This window comes from Magnolia sinica, chromosome 12 (genome assembly GCF_029962835.1).
Source record: "Magnolia sinica isolate HGM2019 chromosome 12, MsV1, whole genome shotgun sequence".
Taxonomy (NCBI): Eukaryota; Viridiplantae; Streptophyta; class Magnoliopsida; order Magnoliales; family Magnoliaceae; genus Magnolia; species Magnolia sinica.
In genome coordinates, this window is record NC_080584.1 from 52,801,502 (window position 1) to 52,816,375 (window position 14,874).

General features: G+C 40.5%; 1 protein-coding gene across 7 annotated transcripts; it reads right to left on the reverse strand.

Annotated features, from left to right (window-relative positions):
• Window positions 1-1,293: 1,293 nt before the first annotated feature.
• Window positions 1,294-14,476, reverse strand: LOC131221379 (homeobox-leucine zipper protein ROC2-like). 7 transcript variants are annotated; one of them, XM_058216635.1, is made up of 13 exons: window positions 14,157-14,476; window positions 13,489-13,981; window positions 12,483-12,715; window positions 12,277-12,394; window positions 11,803-11,991; window positions 11,266-11,709; window positions 11,072-11,173; window positions 10,693-10,893; window positions 10,428-10,602; window positions 9,165-9,436; window positions 5,503-5,592; window positions 4,992-5,382; window positions 1,294-1,726 (listed from the first exon to the last, which is right to left on the reverse strand). In XM_058216635.1, the coding sequence occupies exons 2-12, from the start codon at window positions 13,591-13,593 to the stop codon at window positions 5,014-5,016; spliced, it is 2,298 nt and encodes a 765-aa protein (XP_058072618.1). In that variant the 5' UTR covers window positions 13,594-13,981; window positions 14,157-14,476; the 3' UTR covers window positions 1,294-1,726; window positions 4,992-5,013. The 7 variants fall into 7 exon arrangements, with proteins under 7 accessions (XP_058072618.1, XP_058072616.1, XP_058072617.1 ...); XM_058216633.1 differs by having other exon boundaries at window positions 5,497-5,592; window positions 14,157-14,475; XM_058216634.1 differs by having other exon boundaries at window positions 5,497-5,592; window positions 14,153-14,475.
• Window positions 14,477-14,874: the final 398 nt, after the last annotated feature.

Genomic DNA, 14,874 nt, shown 5'->3' on the forward strand with positions numbered 1-14,874 from the left:
ACTTCTTCTATTAGCATTATTTTTTAGAAAATTAGGTTTAATTTTAATTCAATTCAGTTTGTTTTTTTTTTTTTTTTTTTTTTTGTTATTTAGATTTAGTTTATGTTCAAATTTCGATGTAAAAAGTACAAACTATTAAAAGAGTTGAATTTAATAAACATTTCAGCTGTATTTTCTTTTAGATGATGTTGGGTATTTATTGAATTTGATTGAATCAAGTAAATTGTAATAAATGTCATTATGTTATAACTCACGAATCTTGGGATTCGGGTCCCGAAGACCTTATTCGGGTACTTAAATTTCGCAGCGTGACATGGGCAGTGACAACCAGCTCGACAAGGACTTCGAGCATCTGGAGGACCTCCCAATCCCGACCAAAGGGGAGCTCTTTCTCGACACAGTAGGCCTGGGTACAGTTAAAGAAACATAGATAGATGATCCTCTGCTGCAAGCGGGCTTCAGGGCTGGTGTTTGAAGGCTGCTGGTTGTGTCTGGTGCTTGCTGTGTGTTGCAGTTTTCTTTGGTTAGCGGCATGATGCTATGCGGTTGTTTGCAGTGTAGGAGAGTAGTACTGGATTTCAGGTTGTCTCAGTAGAAGTTTCGCTTGGGAAGTCCATGTTTTGCAGTTAGGAAAGGCAGGTTGATTCTTTATTTCCTCAAGGTGTCTATAGTCTTTATTTTTCTTTTTTGCGTTCCCAAATTAGGCAATATGATAGGTGAGGCCAGTTGATTCTTGTGTAGCCCACCTGGAAAGTCTAGTCTGTTCATCATCTGTTCACATTCAATGATATAGGTGCATGACCCCTCCTTTTGAAAAAAAAAAAACCAAAGAAGCCATTTCACACCTAAAGTGGGAGATAGGATATCAAAATAAATGAATGGTTACATAAAAATGAATGGCTAGAGAAAACATAACCGTCAATTTAATTTGTAGATTGTGGCCCATCTGAATAGTGAAATTGTCTCTTCTGTTAGGAAGATCTACACATTATTTCCAAGTTTAGGGAATGCTCTAATATCATAAACGTTTCAAATCTGCACGTGTGACCATCTGTAGATTTGGACGGCTCTATATGCAGGTGGAATTAGGAAGATTTTAATTTGCTCTACTAAAGATGGATCATAGTTCAAACCAAAGCATCATAACCCCAACTCTATTTTCTGGACATCAATCAAATGGACCATGATCACCTAAACAGTCCAGTTTTTGAGCTGGAATCCATCCAAGGTCAAAACGGACAGTTCGGATCTTGGCAACTCATAGTAAAATCGACCATGCAACAAGTGAAAATGTAAAGGGAGAACACAGAAGAAACACATTCATTGCAAAGCTCTTGAAATGGGATACAAACAAGACATTGTCTTCTAAGATCTCCATACACTAAAGGCTTCCCATTAAAACTCCACACAAGGGAAAACAAGCAAAAGGTACAAAAACAGAACACAATCTCTAGCAGATTTAAGAAGTCAAAAAACCCTAAAACGAAAAAAAAAGAAAAGCATAATGATGGTGGGGAGAATTCAAAGCCATAAAGTCAAACTCAAAGTCAACGCTAGGGAAAGTCAATACCCGAACCAGTACCCTTGCATGGTGGTGTGAAGAGCATTTTGCACTGCTTCTGGACAAAGCGAAAACACCACGTGGCAAGGAGCATCCAAGGTGCGTTCTTGACTTACCACTTTCCGCCCAAAATCCAATCCACCTTGTTTTGCTTCTTTCTTCTCACTGTCAGCCACAAGAAAAATGCCAGTAAGTACTTGAAAGAGGGAAATTCTTTGTGGATTTGCCCAAACGTGTGTGAGATCTGGACCATTCATCAAGTGGAGGACACTTAAAACATTACCTAAATCGTGACCACGGGTCGTTTAGCACGTCAGGCCACTCATGTATGAAAACATGGAGGTTGTAAGAATAACTAACGGTCTAGATTCAAGTAATGGTGGCCACCTAATAGAGATAGTGTACTCCACCTGATCCCCAGCCCCTACCCCATGAGCTTATTCCTTGTTGGGAATGCGTGAAGTTGGCACTCGTGCAATCCTATGCATGAATATGGAAACTTACATAGATGAATTGAAACATTTAGAGGTAGAATGCATGTAGCTGGATCCAAACGTGTGTAATAGGGGCCTAAATCAACCGTTGCATAGAATTTTAATCCTAGCAGTTTAGGCCACCAACCAATTGATCATAAAAATGTACAGTTGATTATCAGCAAGAAAATGCTCACCAATCAGAGGCTTAGGATCGTCCGATCAACGGGATTTTTGGGTGCACCCCATCAAAGTGGGGTCCATGATTTTGACATTCTGAATCGTGCTACATGCATGCAAAGTGCATAATGGGAGATTACATGCGTGAGCATATTCTTAAGGGGTATAAATAGGTACATTTCTTATAAACCATAAACATATAGAAGCCCTCGTAAAATTTCCCTAAACACTTTCTCAAAACTCTGAGTTTCTTAAATGCTAAGAAGAGTTATTTGATGCTCTGCAAATCTGTGATGTTTCATATTCATGCACTTAGAAATTATACACATCACAAGCAAATCAAGCGGCAAAAACCATTGGACCCAATCTTAATAGACGACGATGCTAAAATCAAATTGATTGAACCATGCTAATTATTAATGAAACTCATCCGTTGAGTTCTGACCACCAACTCTTTTCATTCTAACCGTTGATTAGATGTTCATAATCTCCCACCATAGGCATATTTTTAGTGTAACGTTTTTGTTAAAGAACTAACGAAAGTGGGCCCACAAAATGACACTGATGAAATTTTCTAGCGCATATGCATATGAACCAGCACAATGCCAGAGTGTAAATGTTTTTTCCTCAATCGCTAAATCCTAAGCGTCTAAATGCTTGAGAAAACCCTAATATCCTTAAATAGTTATACACTGAATCCTAGGAGCACTGAACCTTCCCAAAACCCTAGATATATGAATGGGTAGGTTCAAAGGTTCAGTGATGTAGACCATGGTCTTTCATGTCACCGTAGACGGGCCAAGGCCCAAAAACTCATCCATAGGACAATCCTAACCTTTCATTCTATGTTATACAAATAGTCCGTTACGAAGAAAAATACAGCAACGGTCGACGTTCAACTGAAGAGGTTCGTGAGGTTGGTGGTAGCATCTTCAGATCATGAGATAGGTTATGGTCCAAAAACAGATCGTGTATAAAAATACTAATCTAAACCCATGACATTCCTTAGACCCTAAACATAGACCTCTTTAAACCTTTAAAAGGCTTAGAAGACAAATCAGGGCATCGGTAAAACCACCCTTGCAGGTGACACAGTAGAGCCGGAAGAACCGTAATATATTTACGGTAGATCCGTCTCTTTGCGTGGCTGGGTGATGTATCTATTGGGTCCACTTGGATGCATTTAAGATGGTTTAGATGTTAAAGTGGAACCCCTGAGACAATCCCATCCATTAAAAAAAAAAAATTTCTACGGTTCACCCTACTGCATATATGACCTTTCACTTCTTTTTTTCACCCTTAACTGACTTAAATGGATAGGATTGTTTAATAAGGAGTGAAAATTTAGATCTAAACCATCCATGCTACGGCACTCCATATGGGCGAACATTATTCGCTCACCCTGCCAAGTGTCCTCTGGAGAGGCGCCTCTACCAGATTAGGGTTCTTCGGGTGCACACCGTATCATCTAAACCCCGCCATTATTCAACATTTATTTTCTCTCCCTGCCGCTCAATCCTACCGGTTGGGGACGCGGATTTCCTGCGAAAGCCTTTCGCAGGAAGTTCATGCACTGGATGCTAGGTGGGGCCCACTGTGATGATTTTCAGAAATCTGCCCCATCCATCCGTTTTACTATATTATTTTAGGACGTGAAACCAAAAATGAGACGGTAACAAAACTTAAGTAAGTCACACGAGAGGGAAAATTGGGAAGAGATATTCTTACCATTTAAACCTTCCTGGGCTCCATCTTGATGTTTATATACACCGTACAAACAGTTTATATAAAGTGAAAACACAAAAATTCTATCCAAATACAAAACTTTTGTGGTCATAGGAATATGTCAACGGTGGTATTGAATTCCCACAGTTTCCTATTTTATGTCTCACTTGAGTTTTGGATCCGCCTCATTTTCATTGCACGTCCTAAAATGAGCTCACAAAACGGATGGACCGGCGGATTTCTGAAAAACATCAAAGTGGGCCACACCTGGCCTCACATGAACTTCCGGCGACAGTCTTTCACTGGAAATCCATGTCCACCGGTGGGCACGCCACCTAGTGTTTTGGTGGCCCCAATGCTAAAATCACACGATCAGAACCATCCCAACGATTTGAACTGTCCATCCGTGACCCGCAAATGAACAGAGTTCGATGAAGACTGCCCACTTTTAACGAACAAAAACCCTCCGATCATAAGGCTAGAATAATCCGATTGATGTGATTTTGGGAGTGTGGCCATTCACGGTGGACCCCGCATGTTTACCGTTCAAATTCACTTGTAAGTCAACAAAAGGATTCACTCTAAAACCACTTCAATTTTGAAACGTAGGCAGAAATACTCGTCCCTGTCCATTTCTTGTAACACAAGCCAAAACCCTAAAACCCCAAACCAGTGCATTTCCTTCAACACAAGTCCAAAACCCTCAAACCCCAAATTCGTGCATTTCCTTCAACACAAATACAAAACCCTCAAACCCCTAAACCCGTGCATTTCTTTCAACACAAGTCCAAAACCATAAAACCCCAAACCCGTGCATTTCCTTCAGCACAAGTCCAAAACCCTAAAACCCCCAAACCCCTTCAACCCCGAAGTACTCATCCCAGTTCATTTCTTATAACACCAGTCCAAAACCCTAAAACCCCATAACCTCCCTAAACCCCAAGTAACCCAAACTAGAAACCCTAAAACCAGGAATAAGAAGAAGAAGAAGAAAAAGAAGAAGAAGAAGAAGAAATTCTACCAGAGAAGTTAGCTCAGATTCATAAGCTTACCTTTCTGTAACGCCCGTCCGATTCATGCATTGTTATCGCATGTGACCGCAGCCTTAATCCTTTCCACGGTGCAAGCAATGAGACTGTTAACCGTTGCAACCGACCCAAGAGAGAGCTTCGCCGTTGGAACAGAATCGACCAAGATCTGAAATGCGACGGTCAGGAGCGACCCACCAGACCCAACCTCACCACTTCCTCCCCCATGCATCATGGGCCCATCTGGGAGTATAGCAAAACCGGACGGTAGGAGTGCCACGTAGTCTGGATCTCCACCGTTGAGAACTACATTCATCGCGACAATGTCGACGGGAGCATAAATCACGAAAGAGCCCGTGGAGTCAGTGCAACTCTCTTGTAGTATCAGCATATTGCTCTGGTTCGAATTCGCACTCTAAAATTGAAAAAAAAAAAAAAACGAAGAAGAAGAAGAAGATGAATGAAATATGTTAGTTTAAACTAGGTATTCTTCACTTTGAAATTCGAATTAATTACAATGGGAAGTTACATTTACACGGAGTAGAGAGACGGAGTTGCCCGGATCTCGGCCGTTGGCAATGTGGGCCATCTCTTGAACGACACCACCATTTGAAAGGATATCCCACTGTGATTATCCACACAATGCAACATTTAATGAGAACATTAGTTTTCTTCAACAACATGAACTTTACTGTCCAGGGACTATAAATAAATAAATAAAAGAAAAAAAAAGTACATTGAGGCCTTGCCACGGTACATTGACGCAGGGTCCGTGAATCCAGACCATCCATCGACAGTGCATAGATGTAGGGTGTAGGAGCAATCCAGATCATCCATCTGGTGGGCAACACATCGAGAATTCATATTGGAAGACTTCCAAGTTTTGATTGGGCAAGTCGATCCATCCCATGTGAGGCCCTACCACGGACATTGGATGGATAGGATCGTCCAATGTTTCATTGGGCATCCATGGTAAGGCCCATTAAAATGATGTTTGGTTTTTACTATCCGTACATCTACCGTTGGTGGGCCCAATGTCTCCATGGATCTTAGATTAACGTGCAGAAAGATCGGTAGAGGAGCTTTGCATCAGGCAAGCTTCATTAAAGCGAGCAGAAGAAATTAGATACGCGTCCTTTGTCTTTGTACAGTATAAGCGTGTTCGAGGTTATCACAAAATGGTCATATGGTTCGTTAATCTAGACCGTTTATCTGTTACATCTCACCGTAGATGGGCTATGCACATTAAAATAAGACAATTTTAACTGTTTGATTTGTGATCTAAAGAGAGATGGTCAGTAAGAGAAATACAATGACTATGCACATTCAAATGAAAAATGAGTACGAGCCGCTGAGAAGGCCTTTGGTTTCGCTGATATGTATTAATAAACCATGGGTCCCACTTTCTGCAAAAGGAAAACCGCATTTACGTGCAAAGACACGTGTCGTCTATCAAGTATCATTTCCTCTTCCAACTATTCATGTGTGGATGCATGTATCATAAGGAAAGAATGTATGATATCTGCATTTAAGCAATATAACTACATTAATTATCATGAAATTTTGATTAAAAGATTTTATCGTGAGAATACGGCGAGATTTTGAAAATCCGGTTAGGTTTTATTTTTCTGCAATTTTGGAGTTAAAATAATTCAGTTTACGCTTGTATATTCAAAATTTGAAATTACTTAGTAATTTATACTAAATATTTTGAATTTTTTATTTCCAAGGAGATTTTATTGTAATATAGTGCGAACAACGTTAAAATCTCAAAATATCCCGATAAATTGTCAAGCCGAGAAATTAGTTGCCATCGAGATTTGTCACCATGCATGTAAGGAGTCGTTGATGTTGCATGGGCATTCACCGGTGGACATGCATGTCTATCAACGAATGCATGCATCTATCCAGCCATCTAAGAGGAATTATAAGATACTCTACCCAAGGCTTTGTAAAGTACCATGCATGTCTTATTTCTTACTAGTGGGATCACGATCCGATAATCCGCACCATTGTTCTGATGGGTCCCACCATGAATGGACCGTGCCCCAAAAATCTCCTTAGTTGGAAGATCCTAGCCACCAATTTTGGGACTTCTTTCAATTGAATCCGGGCATTTGTCACAATCCTCTTCTTATCCATCCTTGTGTAGCCCACGAATAGAAAGGTTATGATTGTGCTGTTGAGGAGATTTTTAGGGCTAAGGTCCATCCAAGGTGGAAAGTAACAGATCAATGGTCTGGATTACCAAAGGATGTGCACCCCTTGGCTCAGTACATCTTTTCAGAGAATATTGTTCACCTACAACCAGCTGTAGGTTACCCTACCTTAACCTACCACCCATTTTAAAGGCATTGATTAGTATTTTCTAGGTCAAATGTAAAATAACTATTCTAGTGGCGTACAACCGGCTGTAGGTGTTTACTTCCTCGTTTTTCAGCCAGATGTGACAATACGAGAAGCAAGTTACAATTGAGCGGTTATTAACCCGTCGTCTCAAAGTCGCGTGATAAACATGTAATATGGCTGTAGGTTTGAAAATCTAAACAATGGGTATTTTGGGGGGAAAAAAAAAAGATGTTAATAGGGTTCCAAATTTAGGGTTTTGATAGAATGCAAGGATGCATGACATCTTTTGATGGTACATGTGTCACTTATCTGAGTCATCCATGAAAAAAAATAACAAATCATAGAACCCTCATTAGAGGAGACACAGATTTACACAGTACTTGGATGGTTGGAAATCTTTCCAAAATCGTCTATTTTTTTTTAATTTTTTTTTTCATATAATTTTGACCAACTTCATCTATCAATCGACAATTTATTTATTTTTATTTTTTAAATCCAAGCATGTTCAAAGGATACTCCATGTGGTGAATGGCCTGCATCTCTAGCATATGTTTGATCCAATAGTTAGCATGGGAGCTGTCTTGTGGGCCCTGCATTCTATCAACACCCTGAAAATCTAATAGTGGGGACATTTTGGGAATGAATGGAACAACTATGGAAGGTATTTAAGACCAGGAAGATGAGCTTATTTCAGGAATAAATGGTAAAACAACCTCTAATGTTATTAAAAATGAGTGATCTAACTAGTGAGAACATAAAAGGAACAATTTACAAAAAAAAAAAAAAAAAACAACCACAAATAATTAAGTATATTGAATAAAATGGAATAATTTGCAATCTAACTAATGGGAACACAAAAGGAACAAGAAGTTTTCTAATTCCTCAAACTTGTGGGAGCCCTGCCCAAACACAGGCAGGCACATGTGCCAACACGGAATGCTTATGCAAGATCTAAGCTTTGCATCAGGTGGGCTACACTGCTTAGATTTTCTGGACTAAAAAATCAAGCCGCTTAACAAATCAGGTGGGCCACAGCAAACAAAACGAATGGATTTAAGCATTAGTTTACTTTGTACATTGTGGGATAGGAGTGCAACTGACTTATTTTTTGAGGTCCTTGCAGGTTTTCAATGTGATGGTTGAGGGCATTTTGGGATAAATGCATGAATACTTAAATAGAGTTACAAATCTAATGGATTTAAGTTTATATATCAATACTATAGATTACAATATTTATATTATTAGTATAAAAATAAATACATTTAACATAAAAAAAAATAAAAAAAAAATGGCAATCAAGTTAGTTTCAGGGTTGAGAAAATAGAAGGATATTCAGCCAAGAGGATTTAGAACTTTTCAGACCAAACGTGTGGGAGGTGTACATGGGTGTGAGATCTAAGTCGTTTATTCCGAGGGTCCCACCGGAAAAATTCCCTGGGCCAACAATCAGGCCAGTCTATACTCATCAGGTGTGCGAATCTGTACATTGAGTGTCAAGAGCTGCTGTAATTATTTAAACCATCCATTTTTATCATACACAAGTGACACACCCAGAGCACGGATTGCCGGTTCAATGGCATCAACCATCCATTTCTTCACATACCCAGGTGACCCACCTGATGAGAGGAGTTAGAGACTACTTAGCCAGGGCATTATGTAGCTTGGGGCCCACGCCATGAACAACATGGATCTTGCACACGTATGCTAAGCGCACATATGGGTTATGAAGGTGGTGATCTTGAGGAGTTCACTCTTGAGCAGGGCTCATTTGTGAGATTTTCAAATTCATGGTGTTTGGAATTCTGCAAAATTGCAATGAAAGAATCAAATAATTCGAGCTTCAAGTACCTCGTTGCGGGAATTCTCATCTCTAAGGAACTCGAAGACTCTCTTAGGAGGGACAGGAAGCCAGAAGGAAGTAGCAGCACTAAGTACAATGCCAGGAGGTCTTCCTGGATCATCTATGCTCTTCCGGGTCATAACCCTGACATCTTCAGCACCGCTCCCTGATAGAGTAGTCCATGTATGAGCTGTAGAAGCACTAACACCAGCACAGAAGCTTATAACCATCCTCTCAGCTAGCTTCAACATGCTCTTTCTCCCATCTTGATTTGTTATCACTGCAAAATACCAATTCAAGTAAAAATCACGGAAACAACGGTTCATTCCATAGTGTTTGGATGCACCATATCTAAGTATTTAGCAAACAAAATTATGGCTGATTGCAATTTGGATTTTTGGGGGGATTACGACTTCAGTTCTAGCATTTGTGAAAGAGAAATGCATTGGCCTAGTCAGGAAAGTAGGATTTGATCCGAATAAGTCCCCATACTGTATGGTTCAGGGAATCATTAGTTGGGCCAAATACATACAAACAATGGACAGCTAAAAAATTATAGGCCAACCATCCTCATTGAATGTAAAATGTGGCCCACTTGATGACCGGAAAGAATGAAATTTTTAGAGACGCCATATGCATGGTGTCACTGATCCATTTCCTCCTGATATTGTGCTCATATTGTTTTCTAGTCTGGCTATCATATTGTTTTCTAGTCTGACTAGAAGCATGTATGCTTGTAATTGTGTTTGATGTTGTGTGATCCACTTTCCCACACAAAATTAATAGAATTAGAGATCTGAGATAAAGTTTTTTTGGTAGACATTCCAAACCATAAATATAAAAGAGATTAAGGGTCTGTTTGAGTAGGGGATCCCGCATAATCGGGATAGTCTAATCCCAATTTTGGTAGGCCTAATGCCCTCCACGTCGGTTTCTCCATGCTCAAGTGGTTGTTTTGTCCACATAATTGCAATTAGCTGCCTTCTTATTTCTTTTCCTAAAACTTCCTTAATTGCATTTATGAGAAGGAAAGTGTCATTTAGTGTGAATTGAACATCGAGGGGCATTTTTATTTTTATTTTTTAATTTATTTAAAAACAAACAAACAAACAAACATGGAGGGCCAGTCCTACCAAAATCAGGATTAAGGTAAATCTTGATTTTGCAGGACCCATAACCCAGACGGATCCTAAGAAAATAGAAATCTCAAGATTTCAAGGAATGGATCCGCTTAGATATCGATTTTAGCATGAGAAGAAAAGGTCAATTACCACCAACGTCTCCAGCAGGAATGTTACTGGCCATAACACTTGCAAGGCGCTCGCATTGTCGATCTAAAGTGGCAACCCATCGTTTAGCACCAAATGCAAGACCAGAATTAACAAGCGGCCTGTATATACTGTGAACAGCTCTGTCATCAAACTCGACATGTTCAACCCATATAACCTATACAATTATACAAATAAATGGTATTACTAATCTTTGAATATGAACCAAAGCCACATTTGGGTTGTCATAAATCCCTGACTCTTTTACCTTTGAGTACCCATTTGGCATTTCTTGGATCAAACAACCGGATGGCCTCCTTCGACATCTCAACACTGGGCTAGGGCGTAAACTATCCAAAGAGACGTCGACGACTGCCCAAGTTCCATCTGAATGCTGTTTACAGTACCTTACGAAGTAACTCTCTCGAGTTGGAACCAGTGGTGAAGGCACTTGGAATTCGGCGGACATCTGAAAATTCATGAATCAAATGCAATTTAACCCAAAGACGGGACAAAAAAAAAAAAAGATTCAATGAAAAAATCTTCCTTTCTTCTCATGTTGAGTAGATATTAAAGAAGCGATCGTGGGTATAGTTATGATAAAACCCTTAATTCAACACTAAAAGATGAGAAGGACAGGAGAATACCACTTGCAGGGCTCCGTTGTAGTTGCCTGCAACTCCTGTTGATAGAACTTCTACTGTCAAAGCCCTTGACACAATGCTTGAGAACACATTCGCCCATTGATTCTAGGAATTATAACAAGCAAAACTAACTACCGTCATCAATGCATAATCACAAAACATCCACCTTAACTGCAATTGAAATTAATTTTTCTTACCACATCCATAAGGATCTCGACAAGGTTTATATGATTCATGATCACAACGGCAGATTCCCGAGAAGCTTCTGATTTCAACCCAAAAGGTTTTGGCCCGATCCCCCTTGGAAATGTCCGGACGTATTCTTCTTCGCTTAGAATCTCCATAGAACCATCAAGGCCTGGCAACCATAAGGGTTCTCCGAGCTGTGCGATCCTAATGAGCTCTTCCATGGCTGCAACTGCAAGCTCAATCACCATTGGCTTCTCTATTTCTGACTGACCAGAAACCGACCTAAGAAGATCACCTGCTCCATACATCTCCCCTCCCATGCCAGGCTGCACCCCAAAGTTTCCAACTGCAAGATCCAGTGGGGACCGTGAAGGAATTGGAGGAAGGGCAAGGGGATATGATACCATCGGCTTCCCCACATACTTTGCAGCAATCCCAGATATCCGATCAATCTAAAACAATGAAACAAAGAACTTCCCTTAATAAATCACTCTAGAATGCAATTAGAGCGATTAAGTTTGAATTCGAATTCTCAGCATCTTTACCTCCTCTCTCAGACGAGCATTCTCGATCCTTAAGTGATGCTCGTCGAATGACATCTCACCAAGTGCAGTTGGGCCGCCACAGTTGGGACAAGAGGCATTGCTAAGAGCTTCTTTGTATCTTATGTTCTCTGCCCGAAGCTTCTCATTCTCAGCCCTCAGCTGTGTGTTCTCATGGCGCTCATGTTGTGTCTGCGAGAGAGAGAGAGAGAGAGAGAGAGAGAGAGAGGGAGGGAGGGAGGGAGGGAGGGAGGGAGAGAGAGAGAGAGAGAGAGAGAGAGAGAGAGAGAGAGAGAGAGAGAGAGAGGAGCTAATATTAGCAAAGCAAGCTCAGCATATGTTACTTGAAATAACCCCTTTCCATATGTAACTAAGAATAAAATAGCATTACAGATACTTCTCCTAGAACTGATATACTCAAATTCAAAGACACTTGCTATTTTATAGTTCATAGCATAGTCAAAGGCCGTATTTTACCTTCATTTGGGTTCGCTTGTTTTGGAACCAGAACTTGACTTGCAGAGGTTCCAACCCTAACTCTCGGCTCAGCTCCTTCCTTTGCTTGTCATCTGGATGCGGGCATTCCTTGAAGAATCTGACCGGAAAAGAGAAGAGATGGTAAGAAACAAAGGATCAAGATTTCAAGGAAGAGATCCTAAATGGGTTGCCTTTCCTGAGCTTACGCTTCCATTTCTTGGATTTGATGCTGGGTGTGGCGATGGTAGCGCTTCTTTTTTGGCCTTTGGTTTGGATCTTGGTCATCACCAGAGATCCCTTCGAGGTTGTCGCTGCCGGACTTGCTCTCGAAGTCATCGTCTCTCAACTTGACCATCTCACTTTCCGGGGTGTGGGTCATATCGAGAGGGAGGAGGTGGTGTTGCTGATGATGTTGATGTTGGCCGTCTAACATGTTTGGCTGGAACATATTATAATACCTACAGATCCTTAATAAGATTCCCAAACTATGGATTTTAGTATCTATAGATACTTAAGAATCCAAATCAACTACTCAAGAGAAAGAAGTAAAGCATCTGAAGAGAAATAAAAGGACTGAAGGAGAAGAAAAAGATCTTGAAGAAGAAGAATGACTACAGCAATAGAGGTTTCAAGGAAAACCCATGTGTGGGATCCAAATAACAAATGAACCTTAAAAAATAAAAAATAAAGCGGCTCTCTCTCTCTCTCTCTCTCTCTCTCTCTCTCTCTCTCTCTCTCTCTCAGAGAATAGTACACAAAATGGAAGGGAAAGAGTTTCCCCCTCTGATATGTATGAAAGGGTAGAAGAGCAGGACACGCTCTCTCGTAAGAGCAGATACAAAATGGAGGGGAGAGAGCTCTCTCTCTCTCTCTCTCTCTCTCTCTCTCTCTCTCTCTTTCCCCCTCTCTCTAAGACCTGTACAAAAAGGTTGGAAGCCACTCTCTCTCCTGCCCAGAAGAACCTAAAGCGTTTTCTCTCATTTCGAGATAGATCTTCCTTCAAAAAGTCTAATCCCCCCGTCCCAAACCCCATTTCTCTCTGATCACCGAAAAAAAACAGAATAAGAAAAGGGAAAGAAGAGAAACAAAACAAGACCATATGCATACATGCAATTGCATTTGCCAAAACGCAAAAGCAATAATGAAGCAGAAACCAAAGCAGATGAAGAAAGAGAAAAAAAAAAAAGTAAGGGCATTTGACCCGCCGCTGACCTGTCCAAGCGTCAGACCCGATGACCCGAATCCTGCTCCTGCCTTCCCGTCCCTCCCCATCATCGGCGGCACGTGTCTCGCCGGAATCATCATCCCTGCCGGCATATTACTCTCCAAAGCCCTAAAATTCCTCTCTTTCTACTATCTATCAATGGATATATCACCGCACATGCATGTCTTTTTGCTCTCTCTCTCTCTCTCTCTCTCTCTCTCTCTCTCTCTCTCTCTCTCTCTATTGTGGGGTGTTTGGTTGCATAGATTAGATTCTCTGGAGTCCGTCTGAGCAAAATCTAATGGCCTGTTTACATGTAATAAACAGGCAGACACTGACTCTTCTTCTATCCCTTGTTTTCAAAAAGAACCTCCAAACGTTCTAAAACAATATCCGAGAGAGAGAAAAGGAGAATAGAAAAAGGATTAAAAAAAAAGAAGAGGACAACATAAGCAGCGAAGATATCGGAGAATCCAAGTCTCTCTCTCTCTCTCTATGTATCTGCAAAGAACAAAAAAGAAGAGAAAACTTCCTTGTTACATGGAGATTCTTATCATCAACTGTCGAAAAAGGCGAGAACAAATAAGAAGAGAAAACTTCCTTGTTACATGGGGATTCTTATCATCAACTGTCGAAAAAGGCGATGTATTTTTTTTTCTCTTGTGACATTACTTACTGATATAGAAGCTTTGATGCATATCAAAACAACCCTCTTGGATCTTTGGAAAGATTATATAATATGGATCAGATCTGCAGTTTGGGCTATTGCGTATTTGGATAAATGGCCTTTTTTATTCGAAGGGAGAGGTTTTCAGACGGTTTTGATTGGATTTTTGTTTGTGGGTGTTTTCATGGAGGGAGAGAAGAGGTGAGAAGTAGCCATTAGAGAGGGAGAGAGGAAGGAGAAAGGGAAAAGGTGGAGAAGATATGGCAGGGAGGAGTAATTGCAGAGCTAGAGAGAGGGTGCAATAGCATTTATTGAGAGGGAAGGGGTTGTAATTGCGAGAGAGAGAGAGAGAGAGAGAGAGAGAGCATCTTATGCTTATTTTTTCCTTCATGGGGTTATGGTGAAACGAATGACGGCTACCAAACTCCAGATTTCCAACTTTTTACTCCCATTATCTAGCTTCATTATCGTTCCTAATATCATATTATTGTTTTCATTTAATTAGAATTAGTACAAGCTTTCCAGCGGTTAGTGGAGTTGCTTGAACCTGACCGTTCATCCGATTGTCCATACTATAGATGGATGGTCCATCGAAAACTACATCCATCAGAATGATCTAAGCTTCCGATCATATGATTACAATATACGGTTGAGGAAAAATATAAATTAGTGCATATTCAACAGAAAATAAGAGGACAAAGATTGGATGGTAAAGATCCTGTGAAAG